At 45.5% G+C, this 26,932-nt stretch overlaps 1 protein-coding gene and 1 long non-coding RNA gene across 2 annotated transcripts in view; both read left to right on the forward strand.

Annotated features, from left to right (window-relative positions):
* The first annotated feature begins 2,574 nt into the window (after positions 1-2,574).
* LOC139379143 (natriuretic peptide C-like 2) lies at positions 2,575-7,475 on the forward strand. Its single transcript, XM_071121983.1, has 2 exons — positions 2,575-2,718; positions 6,419-7,475. Exons 1-2 carry the CDS (start codon positions 2,584-2,586, stop codon positions 6,701-6,703), a joined length of 420 nt encoding a protein of 139 aa, XP_070978084.1. The 5' UTR covers positions 2,575-2,583; the 3' UTR covers positions 6,704-7,475.
* A 2,867-nt stretch (positions 7,476-10,342) lies between these two features.
* The window catches only part of LOC139379530 (uncharacterized), a 32,329-nt gene continuing 15,739 nt past the window's right edge, over positions 10,343-26,932 (forward strand). The window contains exon 1 of the long non-coding RNA XR_011628393.1: positions 10,343-10,580. This is a non-coding gene — a long non-coding RNA (uncharacterized lncRNA). The remainder of the gene's footprint in view (positions 10,581-26,932) is intronic.

The following is a 26,932-nucleotide window of genomic DNA, read 5'->3' on the forward strand; positions in this document are numbered from 1 at the left end:
TAGGTAACGGTGGGGACCTGTTAACTGTCCATAATGTAAAGAGGAGAATGTAGTCTAGGTAACGGTGGTGACCTGTTAACAGTCCATAATGTAAAGAGGAGGATGTAGGCTAGGTAACGGTGGTGACCTGTTAACAGTCCATAATGTAAAGAGGAGGATGTAGTCTAGGTAACGGTGGTGACCTGTTAACAGTCCATAATGTAAAGAGAAGGATGTAGTCTAGGTAACGGTGGGGACCTGTTAACAGTCCATAATGTAAAGAGAAGGATGTAGTCTAGGTAACGGTGGTGACCTGTTAACTGTCCATAATGTAAAGAGGAGGATGTAGTCTAGGTAACGGTGGTGACCTGTTAACTGTCCATAATGTAAAGAGGAGGATGTAGTCTAGGTAACGGTGGTGACCTGTTAACAGTCCATAATGTAAAGAGAAGGATGTAGTCTAGGTAACGGTGGGGACCTGTTAACAGTCCATAATGTAAAGAGAAGGATGTAGTCTAGGTAACGGTGGTGACCTGTTAACTGTCCATAATGTAAAGAGGAGGATGTAGTCTAGGTAACGGTGGTGACCTGTTAACTGTCCATAATGTAAAGAGGAGGATGTAGTCTAGGTAACGGTGGGGACCTGTTAACAGTCCATAATGTAAAGAGGAGGATGTAGTCTAGGTAACGGTGGGGACCTGTTAACTGTCCATAATGTAAAGAGGAGGATGTAGTCTAGGTAACGGTGGGGACCTGTTAACAGTCCATAATGTAAAGAGGAGGATGTAGTCTAGGTAACGGTGGGGACCTGTTAACAGTCCATAATGTAAAGAGGAGGATGTAGTCTAGGTAACGGTGGTGACCTGTTAACAGTCCATAATGTAAAGAGGAGGATGTAGTCTAGGTAACGGTGGTGACCTGTTAACAGTCCATAATGTAAAGAGAAGGATGTAGTCTAGGTAACGGTGGTGACCTGTTAACAGTCCATAATGTAAAGAGGAGGATGTAGTCTAGGTAACGGTGGTGGCCTGTTAACAGTCCATAATGTAAAGAGGAGGATGTAGTCTAGGTAACGGTGGGGACCTGTTAACTGTCCATAATGTAAAGAGGAGAATGTAGTCTAGGTAACGGTGGTGACCTGTTAACAGTCCATAATGTAAAGAGGAGGATGTAGGCTAGGTAACGGTGGTGACCTGTTAACAGTCCATAATGTAAAGAGGAGGATGTAGTCTAGGTAACGGTGGTGACCTGTTAACAGTCCATAATGTAAAGAGAAGGATGTAGTCTAGGTAACGGTGGGGACCTGTTAACAGTCCATAATGTAAAGAGAAGGATGTAGTCTAGGTAACGGTGGTGACCTGTTAACTGTCCATAATGTAAAGAGGAGGATGTAGTCTAGGTAACGGTGGTGACCTGTTAACTGTCCATAATGTAAAGAGGAGGATGTAGTCTAGGTAACGGTGGGGACCTGTTAACAGTCCATAATGTAAAGAGGAGGATGTAGTCTAGGTAACGGTGGGGACCTGTTAACAGTCCATAATGTAAAGAGAAGGATGTAGTCTAGGTAACGGTGGGGACCTGTTAACAGTCCATAATGTAAAGAGAAGGATGTAGTCTAGGTAACGGTGGTGACCTGTTAACTGTCCATAATGTAAAGAGGAGGATGTAGTCTAGGTAACGGTGGGGACCTGTTAACAGTCCATAATGTAAAGAGAAGGATGTAGTCTAGGTAACGGTGGTGACCTGTTAACTGTCCATAATGTAAAGAGAAGGATGTAGTCTAGGTAACGGTGGTGACCTGTTAACTGTCCATAATGTAAAGAGGAGGATGTAGTCTAGGTAACGGTGGTGGCCTGTTAACAGTCCATAATGTAAAGAGGAGGATGTAGTCTAGGTAACGGTGGTGGCCTGTTAACAGTCCATAATGTAAAGAGAAGGATGTAGTCTAGGTAACGGTGGTGGCCTGTTAACAGTCCATAATGTAAAGAGAAGGATGTAGTCTAGGTAACGGTGGTGACCTGTTAACTGTCCATAATGTAAAGAGAAGGATGTAGTCTAGGTAACGGTGGTGACCTGTTAACTGTCCATAATGTAAAGAGAAGGATGTAGTCTAGGTAACGGTGGGGACCTGTTAACAGTCCATAATGTAAAGAGGAGGATGTAGTCTAGGTAACGGTGGTGACCTGTTAACAGTCCATAATGTAAAGAGGAGGATGTAGGCTAGGTAACGGTGGTGAAGGGGTGTGTCGTGTCATTTCGGGGTTCCTCGTCTCCAGGGGTAACGCAGCAGAATGTGTGACATCACAGCGTTCTTGTTTATAACCTAACCCCTGCTCAGTTCACATACAGACACATCCTGACTCTACAGGATAAAGAAGAGATCTTAGACGAACCAGGAAAACAACATTAAAGGATCCTAAAGAGTACTTTAAAACAACTTTTAGGAAACAGTAACCGGTTGGATTACTACTCGAAGAGACAAGGAATTGTTTTTCCTACGGATTCCACTCAGTATTATTATTATTATCTACTCTCCTGAAGAACAATATCATTTATTATTTTGACCTTTCTTTTTGTTTTTTTACTTTTTCTTCTCAAACAAAGATGGCTGCTTCATCTTCTTCTTCCACCCGTACCCTTCTCCTCCTCATCCTCCTCTCCTCTCTGTCACTGAGTGTGGAGTCTCGACTCTCGTCCCAACCCTCGCCCCGACCATCACCTCGGAAACACGACACACAGGTAAGTGAGGTGCCTTTACCAACACCCGAGGGCCCGTCTTCACAAAGAGGGGATCTGATCCTACTCTGAGATGCTTTGTGAATATGGACCCAGGGAGGATGTACCAGTGTTGTGTTAAGTTATACTGTCTCATGTTGGTTCAAGGCCAGACAGCACAACATGACCTTAGTAGAGCTGAGAGGGAGAGAGAGAATGCTGGGTGAAATATGTGCAGGGCACATGTCCTTTACAGTGGAGGTGTTTGAGAACCAGGTGAGATGCTAGCGGGACAGAGAGACTCCTTAACAGTGGAGGTGTTTGAGAACCAGGTGAGATGCTAGGGGGACAGAGAGACTCCTTACAGTGGTGGAAAAAGTACCCAATTGTCATACTTGAGTAAAAGTAAAGATACGTAATAGAAAATGACTCAAGTAAAAGTGAAAGTCACCAAGTAAAATACTACTTGAGTAAAAGTCTAAAAGTATTTGGTTTTAAATATATTTAGTGCATCAAAAGTCAAAGTGTAAATCATTTCAAATTCCTTATATTAAGCAAAGTAGACAATTGTCTTGTTTTATTAATTACAGAAAGCCAGGGGCATGCTCCAACACTCAGACATCATTTACAAACGAAGCATGTGTTTAGTGAGTCCTCCAGATCAGAGGCAGTAGGGACGACCAGGGATGTTCTCTTGATAAGTGAGTCCTCCAGATCAGAGACAGTAGGGATGACCAGGGATGTTCTCTTGATAAGTGAGTCCTCCAGATCAGAGGCAGTAGGGACGACTAGGGATGTTCTCTGTTTAGTGAGTCCTCCAGATCAGAGGCAGTAGGGACGACCAGGGATGTTCTCTTGATAAGTGAGTCCTCCAGATCAGAGGCAGTAGGGACGACCAGGGATGTTCTCTTGATAAGTGTGTGATAAAATGCAATTGTGTTCACTGTCTGTAGCTTATGCCTGCCCATACCATAACCCCACCATGGGGCACTCTGTTTACAAAGTTGACATCAGCAAACTGCTCGCCCACACAAAGCCATACACGTGGTCTGCGGTTGTGAGGCCAAACTGCCAAATTCTCTAAAACAACGTTGTAGGCTGCTGATGGTAGAGAAATTAACATTAAATTATCTGGCAACAGCTCTGGTGGACATTCCTCTAGTCAGCATGCCAATTGCACACTCCCTCAAAACTTGAGACATTTGTGACATTTTAACATTTTAGAGTGGCCGTTTATTGTCCCCAGCACAAGGTGCACCTGTGTAATGATCATGCTGTTTAATCAGCTTCTTGATATGCCACACCTGTCAGGTAGATGGATTATCTTGGCAAAGGACAAATGCTCACTAACAGGGATGTTAACAAGTTTGTGCATCTAATGAGAAAAATTATATTTTGTGCGTATGGAACATTTCTCTTATTTGTTTATTTTTACTCAGTACTTCTGGCTGTACTGGGTAGAGAGGAACCAGGCTCTGAGGAAGTACCAGTCCTCTTCTGGCTGTACTGGGTAGAGAGGAACCAGGCTCTGAGGGCTGACCAGTCCTCTTCTGGCTGTACTGGGTAGAGAGGAACCAGGCTCTGAGGAGGTACCAGTCCTCTTCTGTCTGTACTGGGTAGAGAGGAACCAGGCTCTGAGGAGGTACCAGTCCTATTCTAGCTGTACTGTGTAGAGAGGAACCAGGCTCTGAGGGCTGACCAGTCCTCTTCTGGCTGTACTGGGTAGAGAGGAACCAGGCTCTGAGGAGGTACCAGTCCTCTTCTGGCTGTACTGGGTAGAGAGGAACTAGGCTCTGAGGAGGTACCAGTCCTATTCTGGCTGTACTGGGTAGAGAGGAACCAGGCTCTGAGGGCTGACCAGTCCTCTTCTGGCTGTACTGGGTAGAGAGGAACCAGGCTCTGAGGAGGTACCAGTCCTCTTCTGGCTGTACTGGGTAGAGAGGAACCAGGCTCTGAGGAGGTACCAGTCCTCTTGTACTGGCTGTGACCAGTCCTCTTCTGGCTGTACTGGGTAGAGAGGAACCAGGCTCTGAGGAGGTACCAGTCCTCTTCTGGCTGTACTGGGTAGAGAGGAACCAGGCTCTGAGGAGGTCCAGTGGCTGTACTGGGTAGAGAGGAACCAGGCTGAGGGCTGACCAGTCCTCTTCTGGCTGTACTGGGTAGAGAGGAACCAGGCTCTGAGGAGGTACCAGTCCTCTTCTGGCTGTACTGGGTAGAGAGGAACCAGGCTCTGAGGAGGTACCAGTCCTATTCTGGCTGTACTGGGTAGAGAGGAACCAGGCTCTGAGGAGGTACCAGTCCTCTTCTGGCTGTACTGGGTAGAGAGGAACCAGGCTCTGAGGAGGTACCAGTCCTCTTCTGGCTGTACTGGGTAGAGAGGAACCAGGCTCTGAGGGCTGACCAGTCCTCTTCTGGCTGTACTGGGTAGAGAGGAACCAGGCTCTGAGGAGGTACCAGTCCTCTTCTGGCTGTCCCAGATGGAGATTTCGCTCATTGGATTTCCATTATCTCAGTCGTTTAAAGGATTTACACAATGGTTTACCTTTCACACGTACAGTACCAGTAATTTAACAAATGACTACTTTATATGAATTATCGTGACAATGCACTGATGCCTCTTCTCTCCCTCTCTCCCTCTTCTCCTCCCACACCCCCTCCTCTCTCCCTCTTCTCCTCCCCTCCTCCCACACCCCCTCCTCTCTCCCTTCCCCCCCTCTCTCCCTCTTCTCCTCCCACCCCCCTTCTCTCTCCCTCTTCTCCTCCCCTCCTCCCACACCCCCTCCTCTCTCCCTCCCCCCCCTCTCTCCCTCTTCTCCTCCCACCCCCCTTCTCTCTCCCTCTTCTCCTCCCCTCCTCCCACGCCCCCTCCTCTCTCCCTCCCCCCCCTCTCTCCCTCTTCTCCTCCCACCCCCCTTCTCTCTCCCTCTTCTCCTCCCCTCCTCCCACACCCCCTCCTCTCTCCCTTCCCCTCCTCTCTCCCTCTTCTCCTCTCCTCCCACCCCCCCTTCTCTCTCCCTTCCCCTCCCCCTTCTCTCTCCCTCATCTCCCCCTCCTCCCACACCCCCTCTTCCCCTTCCCTCTTCCTCTTCCCCCCTTCCCTCTTCCTCTTCCCCTCTTCCCTCTTCCCCCCTCCCCTCTTCCCCTTCCCTCTTCCCTCTTCCCTCTTCCCCTTCCCCCCTTTCTTCCCCTTCCCCCCTTCCCTCTTCCCCTTCCCTCTTCCCCTTCCCCTCTTCCCCTTCCCTCTTCCCCTTCCCCTCTTCCCCTTCCCTCTTCCTCTTCCCTCTTCCCCTTCCCCTTCCCCTTCCCCTTCCCCTTCCCCCCTTCCCTCTTCCCTTCCCCTCTTCCCCTTCCCTCTTCCCTCTTCCCTCTTCCCCTTCCCCCCTTTCTTCCCCTTCCCCCCTTCCCTCTTCCCCTTCCCTCCTCCCCTTCCCTCTTCCCCTTCCCCCCTCCCCTTCCCTCTTCCCCTTCCCCCCTTCCCTCTTCCCCTTCCCTCTTCCTCTTCCCTCTTCCCCTTCCCCCCTTCCCACTTCCCTCTTCCCCTTCCCCTTCCCCTTCCCTCTTCCCTTCCCCTCTTCCCTCTTCCCCTTCCCCCCTTCCCCCCTTCCCCTTCCCCCCTTCCCTTCCCCTCTTCCCTCTTCCCCTTCCCCCCTTCCCTCTTCCCTCTTCCCTCTTCCCCTTCCCCTTCCCCCCTTCCCTCTTCCCTCTTCCCCTTCCCCCCGTCCAGGTACTAGATAATCTCTTCAGCGCTCAGCTCCGCTCTCTGATCCTCAACCAACCAGACATCACCTCTGATGGTTCCACTTCTGGCCCCTCCCATTCCTACCATCCTCCCTCCCAGGGATTGGCTGGTCGTGGCATGGGGGCGGGTCCTGTGGTCCCCAGGTTGTTCCTAGACTTTCTGCGCCAACAGAGGATGTTCCGTGGTCGGAGCAGGAAGAGCGCCACCGCCAGGGGATGCTTCGGCATGAAGGTGGACCGCATCGGATCTATCAGCGGTCTGGGATGCTGATTGGACAACCGCCAGTGGCCTTGTGTTCTGATTGGCTACCTTTCACCCCACTACTTCCTGGGTGTGTCAGAGACCGAGGGAAGGCTGGGAGATCTCTAACTGACAGACAGACGGATGTAACATTCCCACCCGTTGATATCTAACCGCTGAACTGTGATCCTGTGTGACTGTAGAGGTCATCTCCCAAAACCCCAAGTGACCTATAGGTGTTCTGAGGCTTCCATGTGAGAGCTGATACTAATGACCTTTGACCTCTAACCACTGGCTCTGTTACAGCCAGTACAACTAACCTATGGGGTGTGTGTTTGTGTATAATGTGTGTGTGTGTGTGTGTGTATGTATATAATGTGGGTGTATAATGTTTGTCATTCCATTGTATCCATGTATAACCTGACAGGCCTTCTGTTGTGTAAACTGAGACCAACATGTGTCAAACATGTTTACATCTTCCCTGTAACACGCTACCAGTAACACGCTACCAGGACCTGCTGTGTGTTCTACTGTCTGTTCTCTGTAACATGTTAACTGTGTATTAGTCTGATATGATTTACATATATCACTGTCAGTGGATCAGGACTGGGCTCAAATCAGACTTCAATACAGTGAATGATTTAATGAATCCATCATTCTGGTACTGAAAGCTGAATTGGCCCCAACCCTGAGTCCATATGGATGAAGAGAAGGGTTTATATCTACATGCTGGAAGTCAAAGAACTTGTACTAGACTCTAAATTAGTTCCTGTTTCTCTGAAATAATAAAACAGCTCTGGTCCTCCTGTTTCCAAACTGAACATCTGTCTACATTTTATCATCAAACAAAAAAATGTTTGTTGACTAATTAAAAACCTGTTACGGTGATCGATACATGGTACGTGTCCGCCCTCTTGTGGATTCATGTGGTATGACATGTGCTGACAATTTACTGAAGTAACTGCACATTTTGGCTCTATTTCTAGTTGGTTAAACAGAAGTAAAAAATGTAGAGTCACACAAGATCTGTCAAGATAAATCAGGGACTTGTGAAAGACAGGACAATCTATTTTTGAAAATATTTTTCTTAATATTAACCTTTGAAATATATACAGCATCAAATCAAATGTTATCACAAGCACCGAATACATCTGGTGTTTACAGCGGCATACAGGTTCAGAATGATGCAGAGATTAAAAAACGGTAACTAACCAAAGCCCCATATACCACCTATATAGTCTTTACCCTGAGGAAACATAAATCTATATAGTCATATACCACCCACCACTGCGAACAGTATGCTCTCGTTGGCTTGTAATTACTTCACTACTATGGCCTATTTATTGCCTACCTCCTCACACCATTTGCACACACTGTATATAGACTTTTTCTATTGTGTTATTGACTGTACGTTTGTTTATTCCATGTGTAACTCTGTGTTGTTTGTGTCGCACTGCTTTGCTTTATCTGTGCCAGGTCGCAGTTATAAATGAGAACTTGTTCTCAACTAGCAAATAAAGGTGAAATAAAAATGGCTCCGGAGGTGGTAAGCGGGGCTCTTGGGGAGCCGGGGTAGGCTGTACAAACCCACCACTGATAGTAGACAGGTTATTGGGTGGTCTTGGAGGTGGCGGGCTGCCTATGAGCTAACTCACTGATTCGCTCCATGATAGCCTTGAACCTTGGTCGTGGCGTTCCGTCAGGGAACGAAGCCTTTCCAGAAGCTCCTGTAGTAGCTCCTCATGTCTCCTAATGGTGGCTCCCTGCAGGGAGACAGCGTGGCAGAGCTGGTCCCAGTCTACTGGGTCTGTCATGGAACTGCGCCTTTCCAGAAGGTCCTGTAGTAGCTCCTCATGTCGCCTAATTGTGGCTCCCTGCAGGGAGACAGTGTGGCAGAGCTGGTCCCAGTCTGCTGGGTCTGTCAGGGAACTGAGGTCCTGTAGTAGCTCCTCATGTCTCCTAATTGTGGTTCCCTGCAGGGAGACAGCGTGGCAGAGCTGGTCCCAGTCTACTGGGTCTGTCATGGAACTGAGCCTTTCCAGAAGGTCCTGTAGTAGCTCCTCATGTCGCCTAATTGTGGCTCCCTGCAGGGAGACAGTGTGGCAGAGCTGGTCCCAGTCTGCTGGGTCTGTCATGGCCAGTTCGTACTATAAGGGCACAAGGCGAGACCCAGATGCAGACACGGGAGGCAGATGGTTTGAAAACCACGCTGGTTGACTTGGAACATACAAGACGAACTGGCACAGAGAGACATGAAACACAGGGATATATACACCAGGGAAAATAAGAGACACCTGGAGGGGGTGGAGACAATAACAAGGACAGGGGAAACTGATCAGGGTGAGACAGAAACCAAAAAAGTGATTTCATTTGTACATTTATTGTCTAAAAAGTGTTTAAAAGCCTTGATTGTTTCACTCTAATATTAGATTATTAAAATATGAAATACAAATCTCCAAACTTCTATTTATTTTATAGTGCTATATAAATGTTGGCATGATTTCAGATTCAGAACATAAAACATCTATAAAGCAAACATTATCCCTTAGGTCTAGCTCAGCAAGCAAATCAATATTTATTTATTTCGTAATTGCATTCTTTTTACTTTTATATGTGTGTATTGTTGTAAATAGTTAAATAATACTGCACTGTTGGAGCTGGGAACAAACACAAGGGTTTCTCTACACCCGCAATAACATCTGATAAATGTGTGTGTGACCGATAACATCTGATAAATGTGTGTGTGACCGATAACATCTGATAAATGTGTGTGTGACCGATAACATCTGATAAATGTGTGTGTGACCGATAACATCTGATAAATGTGTGTGTGACCGATAACATCTGATAAATGTGTGTGTGACCGATAACATCTGATAAATGTGTGTGTGACCGATAACATCTGATAAATGTGTGTGTGACCGATAACATCTGATAAATGTGTGTGTGACCGATAACATCTGATAAATGTGTGTGTGACCGATAACATCTGATAAATGTGTGTGTGACCGATAACATCTGATAAATGTGTGTGTGACCGATAACATCTGATAAATGTGTGTGTGACCGATAACATCTGATAAATGTGTGTGTGACCGATAACATCTGATAAATGTGTGTGTGACCGATAACATCTGATAAATGTGTGTGTGACCGATAACATCTGATAAATGTGTGTGTGACCGATAACATCTGATAAATGTGTGTGTGACCGATACATTTCATTTGACTTTGAATAGTTTAAGCATGTGTTGCAGAACAGTGATCCAAATATTTTTTCAGAATATTGAAAACAATTATTGATCTTAAGGGGGTTAGACATCACTGACAGAGTTGACAACAAAATACTCAAAACAGACTCGTTTTGCCTCTGAAAATTAGGCATATAGAAATGTAATATATAACAAATATTTTTTCAATTCCAAAAGCAAATCTTCCCCTTATAAAACTCCCCTAAATTGTATTTTTAAGCTTATAAGGCAACAAAATATTTTTTTTCAACTATGAAATAGTTTCCTTGCAGAGCAAGGATCTTCCCGACTCAAGAGTCCCTGAAATAAGACTAAAATACTGGTATGGTCGACGCATGGTACGCGTGCGCCCTCTTCTGGATCCGTGCGGAATGACGTGCATGCACTGCTATAACCAACGGCGTTGCTTCAAGTTGTTAGCTATAAACTTTCCAGTCCCCAGAAGACAAGGTTCAGGAAAAAAACGTGTATTTTGTTTGCGCTGCAAAATGTATGAAAATATGGTTGTGAGACAGAGAAAAGTGTTCAAACTGCCGACCAACACAGAGAAGTATCGTGAAGCACATCCCAACGACGGTTACATCGGCGAGGATCACGACGAAACGGACGAGTTTAGGAAGATGGTGGACAGTTACAGCGAAACTGGGAGACAGAAGGTACTTGAAGGGACATGCACAGCTAAAATAAGTCCATGTAAAATATGTTCTAACTTGGCTACGTGAATAGATATATCAAAAACACTGCTTGAAATGCAGTCGCCAGGGTTCCTGAAGACATCTAGGGCGAAAAAATATATTAAACCTAGAAGACACCTGCTAACTATCTGATGTCATTCTCGTGTAATTTAAACTGATTCAAGGTCTATTTTTTGCGTTGTACTTCCAGCCCTATGTATTTTGGTCTAGATCCTAGATCTGTCCTTAGCAAACATGTATCTCAGGGCGCCTCACCCTCATCACGTGACGCGGTAGAAGCATCAGCTTCCGGTAGCCGTCCGGCTGACACAAGGCGAACCCGTTTCCTTGGTGATCTGGACGCCAGGCGACCCGTTGCCTTGGTGATCTGGACGCCAGGCGAACCAGTTGCGTTGGTGATCTGGACGCAAATCATGTGACTGATTTGACGCCGGTTCACCACATGAGGGTGGAACAACGGAAGAAAATGGCTAACGAGAAACACAGCAGGACCCTAACGCAGCGAGGACACGTCCAGAAGACGTTCACAACCACAAAATACACATTAGTTATCAACAGCTATTTTAAATCTGTGTATAATAAAGGTCTTTACAGGGTAGATTCTATGAATGAGTTTGTATGATACTTTGTTCACCTCATTAGATATACAATATTTACCAGACAATAATCATAATCATATCATCATATTCATATCGTACGTCATTATTCAATAATTGTTTAACCCAAATAATGTTGTTGTCAAACCAGTTCTGGAAAAACAAAGACTTGTTTTTGTATTTTATGTCTTTATTATTCCAGATTGATAGGGTTTTTACCCACATCAAAGTTCTAGACCACTAATCTGTTGTAAAATTAAATTAGGGATTATATCCTTATTTCTTAAATAGTTTTATAATATTTAAGATTAAATGGATACATTAGAGGTTTTAAAATCCAAAGCGTTCAACCCTCCCTCACCCTGGGTGCTACATGTTAGGGTCAACCCTAACCCTCACCCTGGGTGCTACATGTTAGGGTCAACCTTAACCCTCACCCTGGGTGCTACATGTTAGGGTCAACCCTCCCTCACCTTGGGTGCTACATGTTAGGGTCAACCCTCCCTCACCCTGGGAGCTACATGTTAGGGTCAACCTTAACCCTCACCCTGGGTGCTACATGTTAGGGTCAACCCTCCCTCACCTTGGGTGCTACATGTTAGGGTCAACCCTCCCTCACCCTGGGTGCTACATGTTAGGGTCAACCCTCACCCTGGGTGGTACATGTCAACCCTCACCCTGGGTGCTACATGTTAGGGTCAACCCTCCCTCACCCTGGGTGCTACATGTTAGGGTCAACCCTCACCCTGGGTGCTACATGTTAGGGTCAACCCTCCCTCACCCTGGGTGCTACATGTTAGGGTCAACCCTCACCCTGGGTGCTACATGTTAGGGTCAACCCTAACCCTCACCCTGGGTGCTACATGTTAGGGTCAACCCTCCCTCACCCTGGGTGCTACATGTTAGGGTCAACCCTAACCCTCACCCTGGATGCTACATGTTAGGGTCAACCTTAACCCTCACCCTGGGTGCTACATGTTAGGGTCAACCTTAACCCTCACCCTGGGTGCTACATGTTAGGGTCAACCCTAACCCTCACCATGGGTGCTACATGTTAGGGTCAACCCTAACCCTCACCATGGGTGCTACATGTTAGGGTCAACCTTAACCCTCACCCTGGGTGCTACATGTTAGGGTCAACCCTCCCTCACCTTGGGTGCTACATGTTAGGGTCAACCCTCCCTCACCCTGGGTGCTACATGTTAGGGTCAACCCTCACCCTGGGTGGTACATGTCAACCCTCACCCTGGGTGCTACATGTTAGGGTCAACCCTCCCTCACCCTGGGTGCTACATGTTAGGGTCAACCCTCACCCTGGGTGCTACATGTTAGGGTCAACCCTCCCTCACCCTGGGTGCTACATGTTAGGGTCAACCCTCACCCTGGGTGCTACATGTTAGGGTCAACCCTCACCCTGGGTGCTACATGTTAGGGTCAACCCTAACCCTCACCCTGGGTGCTACATGTTAGGGTCAACCCTCCCTCACCCTGGGTGCTACATGTTAGGGTCAACCCTAACCCTCACCCTGGATGCTACATGTTAGGGTCAACCTTAACCCTCACCCTGGGTGCTACATGTTAGGGTCAACCTTAACCCTCACCCTGGGTGCTACATGTTAGGGTCAACCCTAACCCTCACCATGGGTGCTACATGTTAGGGTCAACCCTAACCCTCACCATGGGTGCTACATGTTAGGGTCAACCTTAACCCTCACCCTGGGTGCTACATGTTAGGGTCAACCCTCCCTCACCTTGGGTGCTACATGTTAGGGTCAACCCTCCCTCACCCTGGGTGCTACATGTTAGGGTCAACCCTCACCCTGGGTGGTACATGTCAACCCTCACCCTGGGTGCTACATGTTAGGGTCAACCCTCCCTCACCCTGGGTGCTACATGTTAGGGTCAACCCTCACCCTGGGTGCTACATGTTAGGGTCAACCCTCCCTCACCCTGGGTGCTACATGTTAGGGTCAACCCTCACCCTGGGTGCTACATGTTAGGGTCAACCCTAACCCTCACCCTGGGTGCTACATGTTAGGGTCAACCCTCCCTCACCCTGGGTGCTACATGTTAGGGTCAACCCTAACCCTCACCCTGGATGCTACATGTTAGGGTCAACCTTAACCCTCACCCTGGGTGCTACATGTTAGGGTCAACCTTAACCCTCACCCTGGGTGCTACATGTTAGGGTCAACCCTAACCGTCACCATGGGTGCTACATGTTAGGGTCAACCCTAACCCTCACCATGGGTGCTACATGTTAGGGTCAACCCTAACCCTCACCTTGGGTGCTACAAGTTAGGGTCAACCCTCCCTCACCCTGGGTGCTACATGTTAGGGTCAACCCTCCCTCACCTTGGGTGCTACATGTTAGGGTCAACCCTCCCTCACCCTGGGTGCTACATGTTAGGGTCAACCCTCACCCTGGGTGGTACATGTCAACCCTCACCCTGGGTGCTACATGTTAGGGTCAACCCTCCCTCACCCTGGGTGCTACATGTTAGGGTCAACCCTCACCCTGGGTGCTACATGTTAGGGTCAACCCTCCCTCACCCTGGGTGCTACATGTTAGGGTCAACCCTCACCCTGGGTGCTACATGTTAGGGTCTACCTTAACCCTCACCCTGGGTGCTACATGTTAGGGTCAACACTCACCCTGGGTGCTACATGTTAGGGTCAACCCTAACCCTCACCCTGGATGCTACATGTTAGGGTCAACCTTAACCCTCACCCTGGGTGCTACATGTTAGGGTCAACCCTAACCCTCACCCTGGGTGCAACATGTTAGGGTCAACCCTAACCCTTACCTTGGGTGCTACATGTTAGGGTCAACCTTAACCCTCACCCTGGGTGCTACATGTTAGGGTCAACACTCACCCTGGGTGCTACATGTTAGGGTCAACCCTCCCTCACCATGGGTGCTACATGTTAGGTTCACCCCTAACCCTCACCTTGGGTGCTACATGTTAGGGTCAACCCTAACCCTCACCCTGGGTGCTACATGTTAGGGTCAACCTTAACCCTCACCCTGGGTGCTACATGTTAGGGTCAACCCTCACCCTGGGTGCTACATGTTAGTTTCAACCCTAACCCTCACCCTAGTGCTACATGTTAGGGTCAACCCTAACCGTCACCCTGGGTGCTACATGTTAGGGTCAACCCTAACCCTCACCCTGGGTGCTACATGTTAGGGTCAACCCTCACCCTGGGTGCTACATGTTAGGGTCAACCTTAACCCTCACCCTGGGTGCTACATGTTAGGGTCAACACTCACCCTGGGTGCTACATGTTAGGGTCAACCCTCCCTCACCATGGGTGCTACATGTTAGGTTCACCCCTAACCCTCACCTTGGGTGCTACATGTTAGGGTCAACCCTAACCCTCACCCTGGGTGCTACATGTTAGGGTCAACCCTCCCTGACCCTGGATGCTACATGTTAGGGTCAACCCTAACCCTCACCCTGGGTGCTACATGTTAGGGTCAACCTTAACCCTCACCCTGGGTGCTACATGTTAGGGTCAACCCTCACCCTGGGTGCTACATGTTAGTTTCAACCCTAACCCTCACCCTAGTGCTACATGTTAGGGTCAACCCTAACCCTCACCCTGGGTGCTACATGTTAGGGTCAACCCTAACCCTCACCCTGGGTGCTACATATTAGGGTCAACCTTCCCTCACCCTGGGTGCTACATGTTAGGGTCAACCTTAACCCTCACCCTGGGTGCTACATGTTAGGGTCAACCTTAACCCTCACCCTGGGTGCTACATGTTAGGGTCAACCCTCCCTCACCCTGGGTACTACATGTTAGGGCCAACCCTAACCCTCACCCTGGGTGCTACATGTTAGGGTCAACCTTAACCCTCACCCTGGGTGCTACATGTTAGGGTCAACCCTAACCCTCACCCTGGGTGCTACATGTTAGGGTCAACCCTAACCCTCACCTTGGGTGCTACATGTTAGGGTCAACCCTAACCCTCACCCTGGGTGCTACATGTTAGGGTCAACCCTCCCTCACCCTGGGTGCTTCATGTTAGGGTCAACCTTAACCCTCACCCTGGGTGCTACATGTTAGGGTCAACCTTAACCCTCCCCCTGGGTGCTACATGTTAGGGTCAACCCTAACCCTCACCCTGGGTGCTACATGTTAGGGTCAACCCTAACCCTCACCCTAGTGCTACATGTTAGGGTCAACCCTAACCCTCACCCTGGGTGCTACATGTTAGGGTCAACCCTAACCCTCACCATGGGTGCTACATGTTAGGGTCAACCCTCACCCTGGGTGCTACATGTTAGGGTCAACCCTAACCCTCACCCTGGGTGCTACATGTTAGGGTCAACCCTCCCTCACCATTGGTGCTACATGTTAGGGTCACCCCTAACCCTCACCTTGGGTGCTACATGTTAGGGTCAACCCTAACCCTCACCCTGGGTGCTACATGTTAGGGTCAACCCTCCCTGACCCTGGGTGCTACATGTTAGGGTCGACCTTAACCCTCACCCTGGGTACTACATGTTAGGGTCAACCTTAACCCTCACCCTGGGTGCTACATGTTAGGGTCAACCCTATCCCTCACCCTGGGTGCTACATGTTAGGGTCAACCCTAACCATGGGTGCTACATGTTAGGGTCAACCCTAACCCTCACCTTGGGTGCTACATGTTAGGGTCGACCCTAACCCTCACCATGGGTGCTACATGTTAGGGTCAACCCTCCCTCACCCTGGGTGCTACATGTTAGGGTCAACCCTCCCTCACCCTGGGTGGTACATGTTAGGGTCAACCTTAACCCTCACCCTGGGTGCTACATGTTAGGGTCAACCCTAACCCTCACCCTGGGTGCTACATGTTAGGGTCAACCCTAACCCTCACCCTGGGTGCTACATGTTAGGGTCAACCCTAACCCTCACCTTGGGTGCTACATGTTAGGGTCAACCTTAACCCTCACCCTGGGTGCTACATGTTAGGGTCAACTCTAACCCTCACCCTGGGTGCTACATGTTAGGGTCAACCCTAACCCTCACCTTGGGTGCTACATGTTAGGGTCAACCTTAACCCTCACCCTGGGTGCTACATGTTAGGGTCAACCCTAACCCTCACCTTGGGTGCTACATGTTAGGGTCAACCTTAACCCTCACCTTGGGTGCTACATGTTAGGGTCAACCTCAACCCTCACCCTGGGTGCTACATGTTAGGGTCAACCCTAACTCTCACCCTGGGTGCTACATGTTACCGCTTTTTAAAAATAGAGGTTTATTCCTCCATATGAAGTTAAATCATTTATCATCAACCATTTTAGTTACTGACAGAGGAACATCCAAGGCAGGGGAGGTATAAACTAATCTGGACCTTCAGATTGATAAAAGTTCACATCCAGATGAAGAAAGATCTCTTAATAACCAGGAGTTAAATCTCTTTCTAGTTTCCTCAACAATAGGAGAGACATTTAAGTTGGCCCTTTCTTTCTGATCTTTGCCAACTTTAATACGAAGACATGTGATCACATCTTTTACAGGGATATTACATACTGAGTTTAAGTCACATCTTTTCAACACAAATAATTATAATTTCCTAATATTCAGAGATAAACTTGATACATGTGAGATAGGGGCTCAAACCAGGGACCTTCTGCACACATCAACAACAGTCAACCTCGAAGCATCGTTAGCCATCGCGCCACAAAAGCCACTGCCCTTGCAGAGCTAAGGGGAACTACTACTTCAAGGTCTCAGAGCGAGTGACGGCACCGATTGAAACGCTATTTAGCGCACACCACCCCTAACTAGCTAGCCATTTCACTTCGGGTTGCAAAGGCATTAATACACTCAGTAGCTTTCCTGACTTCATTATGATCTTTTTAAAAATGGTGGTGTCGTCAGCCAATTGTGAACAATTTATCTCTTTGTCTTGTATCTGAAAACTTCTAAAACTATCCTTATTGATATGAAGTGTCATAACACCCCTAAAACTATCCTTATTGATATGAGGTGTCATAACACCCCTAAAACTATCCTTATTGATATGAAGTGTCATAACACCCCTAAAACTATCCTTATTGATATGAGGTGTCATAACACCCCTAAAACTATCCTTATTGATATGAAGTGTCATAACACCCCTAAAACTATCCTTATTGATATGAAGTGTCATAACACCCCTAAAACTATCCTTATTGATATGAAGTGTCATAACACCCCTAAAACTATCCTTATTGATATGAGGTGTCATAACACCCCTAAAACTATCCTTATTGATATGAAGTGTCATAACACCCCTAAAACTATCCTTATTGATAGGAAGTGTCATAACACCCCTACAACTATCCTTATTGATAGGAAGTGTCATAACACCCCTAAAACTGTTGTTATTGATATGAAGTGTCATAACACCCCTAAAACTATCCTTATTGATATGAAGTGTCATAACACCCCTAAAACTATCCTTATTGATATGAAGTGTCATAACACCCCTAAAACTATCCTTATTGATATGAAGTGTCATAACACCCCTAAAACTGTATCAAAAGCCTTGTAAAAGTCTCCAAATAAAATACATCTATATTCCATAATGTTCTTGTTGTAGTCTATCAAGTCCAATAAATTAGCTGGTTATTAGCCCCACACACACATCACCATTAGATACCACCTACTAGTTGCCTGATGTCATGTAAAAAATCTTCCCAGAGGGAAATAGTTCCCAATCGTTGTGATTGTGACATCATGTTGTAAATCTTCCCAGTGTGAAATAGTTCCCAATCGTTGTGATTGTGACATCATGTTGTAAATCTTCCCAGTGTGAAATAGTTCCCAATCGTTGTGATTGTGACATCATGTTGTAAATCTTCCCAGTGTGAAATAGTTCCCAATCGTTGTGATTGTGACATCATGTTGTAAATCTTCCCAGTGTGAAATAGTTCCCAATCGTTGTGATTGTGACATCATGTTGTAAATCTTCCCAGTGTGAAATAGTTCCCAATCGTTGTGATTGTGACATCATGTTGTAAATCTTCCCAGTGTGAAATAGTTCCCAATCGTTGTGATTGTGACATCATGTTGTAAATCTTCCCAGTGTGAAATAGTTCCCAATCGTTGTGATTGTGACATCATGTTGTAAATCTTCCCAGTGTGAAATAGTTCCCAATCGTTGTGATTGTGACATCATGTTGTAAATCTTCCCAGTGTGAAATAGTTCCCAATCGTTGTGATTGTGACATCATGTTGTAAATCTTCCCAGTGTGAAATAGTTCCCAGTATTATTTATATATTAACCGTCTTGGTCTTGATTAGGGTAGAAACCGTCTTGATTAGAGTAGAAACCGTCTTGGTCTTGATTGGGGTAGAAACCGTCTTGGTCTTGATTAGAGTAGAAACCGTCTTGGTCTTGATTAGGGTAGAAACCGTCTTGGTCTTGATTAGAGTAGAAACCGTCTTGGTCTTGATTAGGGTAGAAACCGTATTGGTCTTGATTAGGGTAGAAACCATCTTGATTAGGGTAGAAACCGTATTGGTCTTTATTAGAGTAGAAACCGTCTTGGTCTTGATTAGAGTAGAAACCGTCTTGGTCTTGATTAGGGTAGAAACCGTCTTGGTCTTGATTAGGGTAGAAACTGTCTTGGTCTTGATTAGGGTAGAAACCGTCTTGGTCTTGATTAGGGTAGAAACCGTCTTGGTCTTGATTAGGGTAGAAACCGTATTGGTCTTGATTAGGGTAGAAACCGTCTTGGTCTTGATTAGAGTAGAAACCGTCTTGGTCTTGATTAGGGTAGAAACCGTATTGGTCTTGATTAGGGTAGAAACCGTCTTGATTAGGGTAGAAACCATCTTGATTAGGGTAGAAACCGTATTGGTCTTTATTAGAGTAGAAACCGTCTTGGTCTTGATTAGAGTAGAAACCGTCTTGATCTTGATTAGGGTAGAAACCGTCTTGGTCTTGATTAGGGTAGAAACCGTCTTGGTCTTGATTAGGGTAGAAACCGTCTTGGTCTTGATTAGGGTAGAAACCGTCTTGGTCTTGATTAGGGTAGAAACCGTATTGGTCTTGATTAGGGTAGAAACCGTCTTGATTAGGGTAGAAACCGTCTTGGTCTTGATTAGGGTAGAAACCGTCTTGGTCTTGATTAGAGTAGAAACTGTCTTGGTCTTGATTAGGGTAGAAACCGTCTTGGTCTTGATTAGGGTAGAAACCGTCTTGATTAGGGTAGAAACCGTCTTGGTCTTGATTAGGGTAGAAACCGTATTGGTCTTGATTAGAGAAGAAACCGTCTTGGTCTTGATTAGGGTAGAAACCGTCTTGATTAGGGTAGAAACCGTCTTGGTCTTGATTAGGGTAGAAACCGTCTTGGTCTTGATTAGGGTAGAAACCGTCTTGGTCTTGATTAGGGTAGAAACCGTATTGGTCTTGATTAGAGTAGAAACCGTCTTGATTAGAGTAGAAACCGTCTTGATTAGAGTAGAAACCGTCTTGGTCTTGATTAGAGTAGAAACCGTCTTGATCTTGATTAGGGTAGAAACAGTCTTGATTAGAGTAGACACCGTCTTGGTCTTGATTAGAGTAGAAACCGTCTTGATCTTGATTAGGGTAGAAACAGTCTTGATTAGAGTAGAAACCGTCTTGGTCTTGATTAGAGTAGAAACCGTATTGGTCTTTATTAGGGTAGAAACCGTCCTGGTCTTGATTAGGGTAGAAACAGTCTTGGTCTTGATTAGGGTAGAAACAGTCTTGGTCTTGATTAGGGTAGAAACAGTCTTGGTCTTGATTAGGGTAGAAACCGTCTTGGGTTGATTAGGGTAGAAACCGTATTGGTCTTGATTAGGGTAGAAACCGTCTTGGTCTTGATTAGGGTAGAAACCGTCTTGGTCTTGATTAGGGTAGAAACCGTCTTGGTCTTGATTAGGGTAGAAACCGTATTGGTCTTGATTAGGGCAGAAACCGTCTTGATTAGAGTAGAAACCGTATTGGTCTTGATTAGGGTAGAAACCGTATTGGTCTTGATTAGGGTAGAAACCGTCTTGGTCTTGATTAGGGTAGAAACCGTCTTGGTCTTGATTAGGGTAGAAACCGTCTTGGTCTTGATTAGGGTAGAAACCGTATTGGTCTTGATTAGAGTAGAAACCGTCTTGATTAGAGTAGAAACCGTCTTGATTAGGATAGAAACTGTATTGCTCTTGATTAGTGTAGAAACCGTATTGTTCTTGATTAGGGTAGAAACCGTCTTGGTCTTGATTAGGGTAGAAACCGTCTTGGTCTTGATTAGGGTAGAAACCGTCTTGGTCTTGATTAGGGTAGAAACCGTCTTGGTCTTGATTAGGGTAGAAACAGTCTTGGTCTTGATTAGGGTAGAAACCGTCTTGGTCTTGATTAGGGTAGAAACCGTCTTGGTCTTGATTAGGGTAGAAACCGTATTGGTCTTGATTAGAGTAGAAACCGTCTTGGTCTTGATTAGAGTAGAAACCGTCTTGGTCTTGATTAGGGTAGAAACCGTCTTGGTCTTGATTAGGGTAGAAACCGTCTTGGTCTTGATTAGGGTAGAAACCGTCTTGGTCTTGATTAGGGTAGAAACAGTCTTGGTCTTGATTAGGGTAGAAACCGTCTTGGTCTTGATTAGGGTAGAAACCGTCTTGGTCTTGATTAGGGTAGAAACCGTATTGGTCTTGATTAGAGTAGAAACCGTCTTGGTCTTGATTAGGGTAGAAACCGTCTTGGTCTTGATTAGAGTAGAAACTGTCTTGGTCTTGATTAGGGTAGAAACCGTCTTGGTCTTGATTAGGGTAGAAACTGTCTTGATTAGGGTAGAAACCGTCTTGGTCTTGATTAGGGTAGAAACCGTATTAGTCTTGATTAGAGTAGAAACCGTCTTGGTCTTGATTAGGGTAGAAACCGTCTTGATTAGGGTAGAAACCGTCTTGGTCTTGATTAGGGTAGAAACCGTCTTGGTCTTGATTAGGGTAGAAACCGTCTTGGTCTTGATTAGGGTAGAAACCGTATTGGTCTTGATTAGAGTAGAAACCGTCTTGATTACAGTAGAAACCGTCTTGGTCTTGATTAGAGTAGAAACCGTCTTGGTCTTGATTAGGGTAGAAACCGTCTTGGTCTTGATTAGAGTAGAAACCGTCTTGGTCTTGATTAGGGTAGAAACCGTATTGGTCTTGATTAGGGTAGAAACCGTCTTGGTCTTGATTAGGGTAGAAACCGTCTTGGTCTTGATTAGGGTAGAAACAGTCTTGGTCTTGATTAGGGTAGAAACCGTCTTGGTCTTGATTAGGGTAGAAACCGTCTTGGTCTTGATTAGGGTAGAAACCGTATTGGTCTTGATTAGAGTAGAAACCGTCTTGGTCTTGATTAGGGTAGAAACCGTCTTGGTCTTGATTAGAGTAGAAACTGTCTTGGTCTTGATTAGGGTAGAAACCGTCTTGGTCTTGATTAGGGTAGAAACTGTCTTGATTAGGGTAGAAACCGTCTTGGTCTTGATTAGGGTAGAAACCGTATTAGTCTTGATTAGAGTAGAAACCGTCTTGGTCTTGATTAGGGTAGAAACCGTCTTGATTAGGGTAGAAACCGTCTTGGTCTTGATTAGGGTAGAAACCGTCTTGGTCTTGATTAGGGTAGAAACCGTCTTGGTCTTGATTAGGGTAGAAACCGTATTGGTCTTGATTAGAGTAGAAACCGTCTTGATTAGAGTAGAAACCGTCTTGATTAGAGTAGAAACCGTCTTGGTCTTGATTAGAGTAGAAACCGTCTTGATCTTGATTAGGGTAGAAACAGTCTTGATTAGAGTAGACACCGTCTTGGTCTTGATTAGAGTAGAAACCGTCTTGATCTTGATTAGGGTAGAAACAGTCTTGATTAGAGTAGAAACCGTCTTGGTCTTGATTAGAGTAGAAACAGTCTTGGTCTTGATTAGGGTAGAAACAGTCTTGGTCTTGATTAGGGTAGAAACCGTCTTGGTCTTGATTAGGGTAGAAACCGTCTTGGTCTTGATTAGGGTAGAAACCGTCTTGGTCTTGATTAGGGTAGAAACCGTATTGGTCTTGATTAGGGTAGAAACCGTCTTGATTAGAGTAGAAACCGTATTGGTCTTGATTAGGGTAGAAACCGTATTGGTCTTGATTAGGGTAGAAACCGTCTTGATTAGGGTAGAAACCGTCTTGGTCTTGATTAGGGTAGAAACCGTCTTGGTCTTGATTAGAGTAGAAACTGTCTTGGTCTTGATTAGGGTAGAAACCGTCTTGGTCTTGATTAGGGTAGAAACCGTCTTGATTAGGGTAGAAACCGTCTTGGTCTTGATTAGGGTAGAAACCGTATTGGTCTTGATTAGAGAAGAAACCGTCTTGGTCTTGATTAGGGTAGAAACCGTCTTGATTAGGGTAGAAACCGTCTTGGTCTTGATTAGGGTAGAAACCGTCTTGGTCTTGATTAGGGTAGAAACCGTCTTGGTCTTGATTAGGGTAGAAACCGTATTGGTCTTGATTAGAGTAGAAACCGTCTTGATTAGAGTAGAAACCGTCTTGATTAGAGTAGAAACCGTCTTGGTCTTGATTAGAGTAGAAACCGTCTTGATCTTGATTAGGGTAGAAACAGTCTTGATTAGAGTAGACACCGTCTTGGTCTTGATTAGAGTAGAAACCGTCTTGATCTTGATTAGGGTAGAAACAGTCTTGATTAGAGTAGAAACCGTCTTGGTCTTGATTAGAGTAGAAACCGTATTGGTCTTTATTAGGGTAGAAACCGTCCTGGTCTTGATTAGGGTAGAAACAGTCTTGGTCTTGATTAGGGTAGAAACAGTCTTGGTCTTGATTAGGGTAGAAACAGTCTTGGTCTTGATTAGGGTAGAAACCGTCTTGGGTTGATTAGGGTAGAAACCGTATTGGTCTTGATTAGGGTAGAAACCGTCTTGGTCTTGATTAGGGTAGAAACCGTCTTGGTCTTGATTAGGGTAGAAACCGTCTTGGTCTTGATTAGGGTAGAAACCGTATTGGTCTTGATTAGGGCAGAAACCGTCTTGATTAGAGTAGAAACCGTATTGGTCTTGATTAGGGTAGAAACCGTATTGGTCTTGATTAGGGTAGAAACCGTCTTGGTCTTGATTAGGGTAGAAACCGTCTTGGTCTTGATTAGGGTAGAAACCGTCTTGGTCTTGATTAGGGTAGAAACCGTATTGGTCTTGATTAGAGTAGAAACCGTCTTGATTAGAGTAGAAACCGTCTTGATTAGGATAGAAACTGTATTGCTCTTGATTAGTGTAGAAACCGTATTGTTCTTGATTAGGGTAGAAACCGTCTTGGTCTTGATTAGGGTAGAAACCGTCTTGGTCTTGATTAGGGTAGAAACCGTCTTGGTCTTGATTAGGGTAGAAACCGTCTTGGTCTTGATTAGGGTAGAAACAGTCTTGGTCTTGATTAGGGTAGAAACCGTCTTGGTCTTGATTAGGGTAGAAACCGTCTTGGTCTTGATTAGGGTAGAAACCGTATTGGTCTTGATTAGAGTAGAAACCGTCTTGGTCTTGATTAGGGTAGAAACCGTCTTGGTCTTGATTAGAGTAGAAACCGTCTTGGTCTTGATTAGGGTAGAAACCGTCTTGGTCTTGATTAGGGTAGAAACCGTCTTGGTCTTGATTAGGGTAGAAACCGTCTTGGTCTTGATTAGGGTAGAAACAGTCTTGGTCTTGATTAGGGTAGAAACCGTCTTGGTCTTGATTAGGGTAGAAACCGTCTTGGTCTTGATTAGGGTAGAAACCGTATTGGTCTTGATTAGAGTAGAAACCGTCTTGGTCTTGATTAGGGTAGAAACCGTCTTGGTCTTGATTAGAGTAGAAACTGTCTTGGTCTTGATTAGGGTAGAAACCGTCTTGGTCTTGATTAGGGTAGAAACTGTCTTGATTAGGGTAGAAACCGTCTTGGTCTTGATTAGGGTAGAAACCGTATTAGTCTTGATTAGAGTAGAAACCGTCTTGGTCTTGATTAGGGTAGAAACCGTCTTGATTAGGGTAGAAACCGTCTTGGTCTTGATTAGGGTAGAAACCGTCTTGGTCTTGATTAGGGTAGAAACCGTCTTGGTCTTGATTAGGGTAGAAACCGTATTGGTCTTGATTAGAGTAGAAACCGTCTTGATTACAGTAGAAACCGTCTTGGTCTTGATTAGAGTAGAAACCGTCTTGGTCTTGATTAGGGTAGAAACCGTCTTGGTCTTGATTAGAGTAGAAACCGTCTTGGTCTTGATTAGGGTAGAAACCGTATTGGTCTTGATTAGGGTAGAAACCGTCTTGGTCTTGATTAGGGTAGAAACCGTCTTGGTCTTGATTAGGGTAGAAACAGTCTTGGTCTTGATTAGGGTAGAAACCGTCTTGGTCTTGATTAGGGTAGAAACCGTCTTGGTCTTGATTAGGGTAGAAACCGTATTGGTCTTGATTAGAGTAGAAACCGTCTTGGTCTTGATTAGGGTAGAAACCGTCTTGGTCTTGATTAGAGTAGAAACTGTCTTGGTCTTGATTAGGGTAGAAACCGTCTTGGTCTTGATTAGGGTAGAAACTGTCTTGATTAGGGTAGAAACCGTCTTGGTCTTGATTAGGGTAGAAACCGTATTAGTCTTGATTAGAGTAGAAACCGTCTTGGTCTTGATTAGGGTAGAAACCGTCTTGATTAGGGTAGAAACCGTCTTGGTCTTGATTAGGGTAGAAACCGTCTTGGTCTTGATTAGGGTAGAAACCGTCTTGGTCTTGATTAGGGTAGAAACCGTATTGGTCTTGATTAGAGTAGAAACCGTCTTGATTAGAGTAGAAACCGTCTTGATTAGAGTAGAAACCGTCTTGGTCTTGATTAGAGTAGAAACCGTCTTGATCTTGATTAGGGTAGAAACAGTCTTGATTAGAGTAGACACCGTCTTGGTCTTGATTAGAGTAGAAACCGTCTTGATCTTGATTAGGGTAGAAACAGTCTTGATTAGAGTAGAAACCGTCTTGGTCTTGATTAGAGTAGAAACAGTCTTGGTCTTGATTAGGGTAGAAACAGTCTTGGTCTTGATTAGGGTAGAAACCGTCTTGGTCTTGATTAGGGTAGAAACCGTCTTGGTCTTGATTAGGGTAGAAACCGTCTTGGTCTTGATTAGGGTAGAAACCGTATTGGTCTTGATTAGGGTAGAAACCGTCTTGATTAGAGTAGAAACCGTATTGGTCTTGATTAGGGTAGAAACCGTATTGGTCTTGATTAGGGTAGAAACCGTCTTGGTCTTGATTAGGGTAGAAACCGTCTTGGTCTTGATTAGGGTAGAAACCGTCTTGGTCTTGATTAGGGTAGAAACCGTATTGGTCTTGATTAGAGTAGAAACCGTCTTGATTAGAGTAGAAACCGTCTTGATTAGGATAGAAACTGTATTGCTCTTGATTAGTGTAGAAACCGTATTGTTCTTGATTAGGGTAGAAACCGTCTTGGTCTTGATTAGGGTAGAAACCGTCTTGGTCTTGATTAGGGTAGAAACCGTCTTGGTCTTGATTAGGGTAGAAACCGTCTTGGTCTTGATTAGGGTAGAAACCGTCTTGGTCTTGATTAGGGTAGAAACCGTCTTGGTCTTGATTAGGGTAGAAACAGTCTTGGTCTTGATTAGGGTAGAAACCGTCTTGGTCTTGATTAGGGTAGAAACCGTCTTGGTCTTGATTAGGGTTGAAACCGTATTGGTCTTGATTAGAGTAGAAACCGTCTTGGTCTTGATTAGGGTAGAAACCGTCTTGGTCTTGATTAGAGTAGAAACTGTCTTGGTCTTGATTAGGGTAGAAACCGTCTTGGTCTTGATTAGGGTAGAAACTGTCTTGATTAGGGTAGAAACCGTCTTGGTCTTGATTAGGGTAGAAACCGTATTAGTCTTGATTAGAGTAGAAACCGTCTTGGTCTTGATTAGGGTAGAAACCGTCTTGATTAGGGTAGAAACCGTCTTGGTCTTGATTAGGGTAGAAACCGTCTTGGTCTTGATTAGGGTAGAAACCGTCTTGGTCTTGATTAGGGTAGAAACCGTATTGGTCTTGATTAGAGTAGAAACCGTCTTGATTAGAGTAGAAACCGTCTTGATTAGAGTAGAAACCGTCTTGGTCTTGATTAGAGTAGAAACCGTCTTGATCTTGATTAGGGTAGAAACAGTCTTGATTAGAGTAGAAACCGTCTTGATTAGAGTAGAAACCGTATTGGTGTTGATTAGGGTAGAAACCGTCTTGGTCTTTATTAGGGTAGAATCAGTCTTGGTCTTGATTAGGGTAGAAACAGTCTTGGTCTTGATTAGGGTAGAAACCGTCTTGGTCTTGATTAGGGTAGAAACCGTATTGGTCTTGATTAGGGTAGAAACAGTCTTGGTCTTGATTAGGGTAGAAACCGTCTTGGTCTTGATTAGGGTAGAAACCGTATTGGTCTTGATTAGGGTAAAAACCGTCTTGGTCTTGATTAGGGTAGAAACCGTCTTGGTCTTGATTAGGGTAGAAACCGTCTTGGTCTTGATTAGGGTAGAAACCGTATTGGTCTTGATTAGGGTAGAAACCGTCTTGATTAGAGTAGAAACCGTATTGGTCTTGATTAGGGTAGAAACCGTATTGGTCTTGATTAGGGTAGAAACCGTCTTGGTCTTGATTAGGGTAGAAACCGTCTTGGTCTTGATTAGGGTAGAAACCGTCTTGGTCTTGATTAGGGTAGAAACCGTATTGGTCTTGATTAGAGTAGAAACCGTCTTGATTAGAGTAGAAACCG

This window comes from Oncorhynchus clarkii, chromosome 21 (genome assembly GCF_045791955.1).
Source record: "Oncorhynchus clarkii lewisi isolate Uvic-CL-2024 chromosome 21, UVic_Ocla_1.0, whole genome shotgun sequence".
Lineage (NCBI taxonomy): Eukaryota > Metazoa > Chordata > Actinopteri > Salmoniformes > Salmonidae > Oncorhynchus > Oncorhynchus clarkii.

Excerpts from the sequence above, each read along its gene's own strand:
- LOC139379143 (XM_071121983.1), top strand. The coding sequence starts at position 2,584 with ATGGCTGCTTCATCTTCTTCTTCCACCCGTACCCTTCTCCTCCTCATC. Across the intron at positions 2,719-6,418 it reads CTCGGAAACACGACACACAG|GTACTAGATAATCTCTTCAG; the intron begins GTAAGTGAGGTG and ends CCCCCCGTCCAG.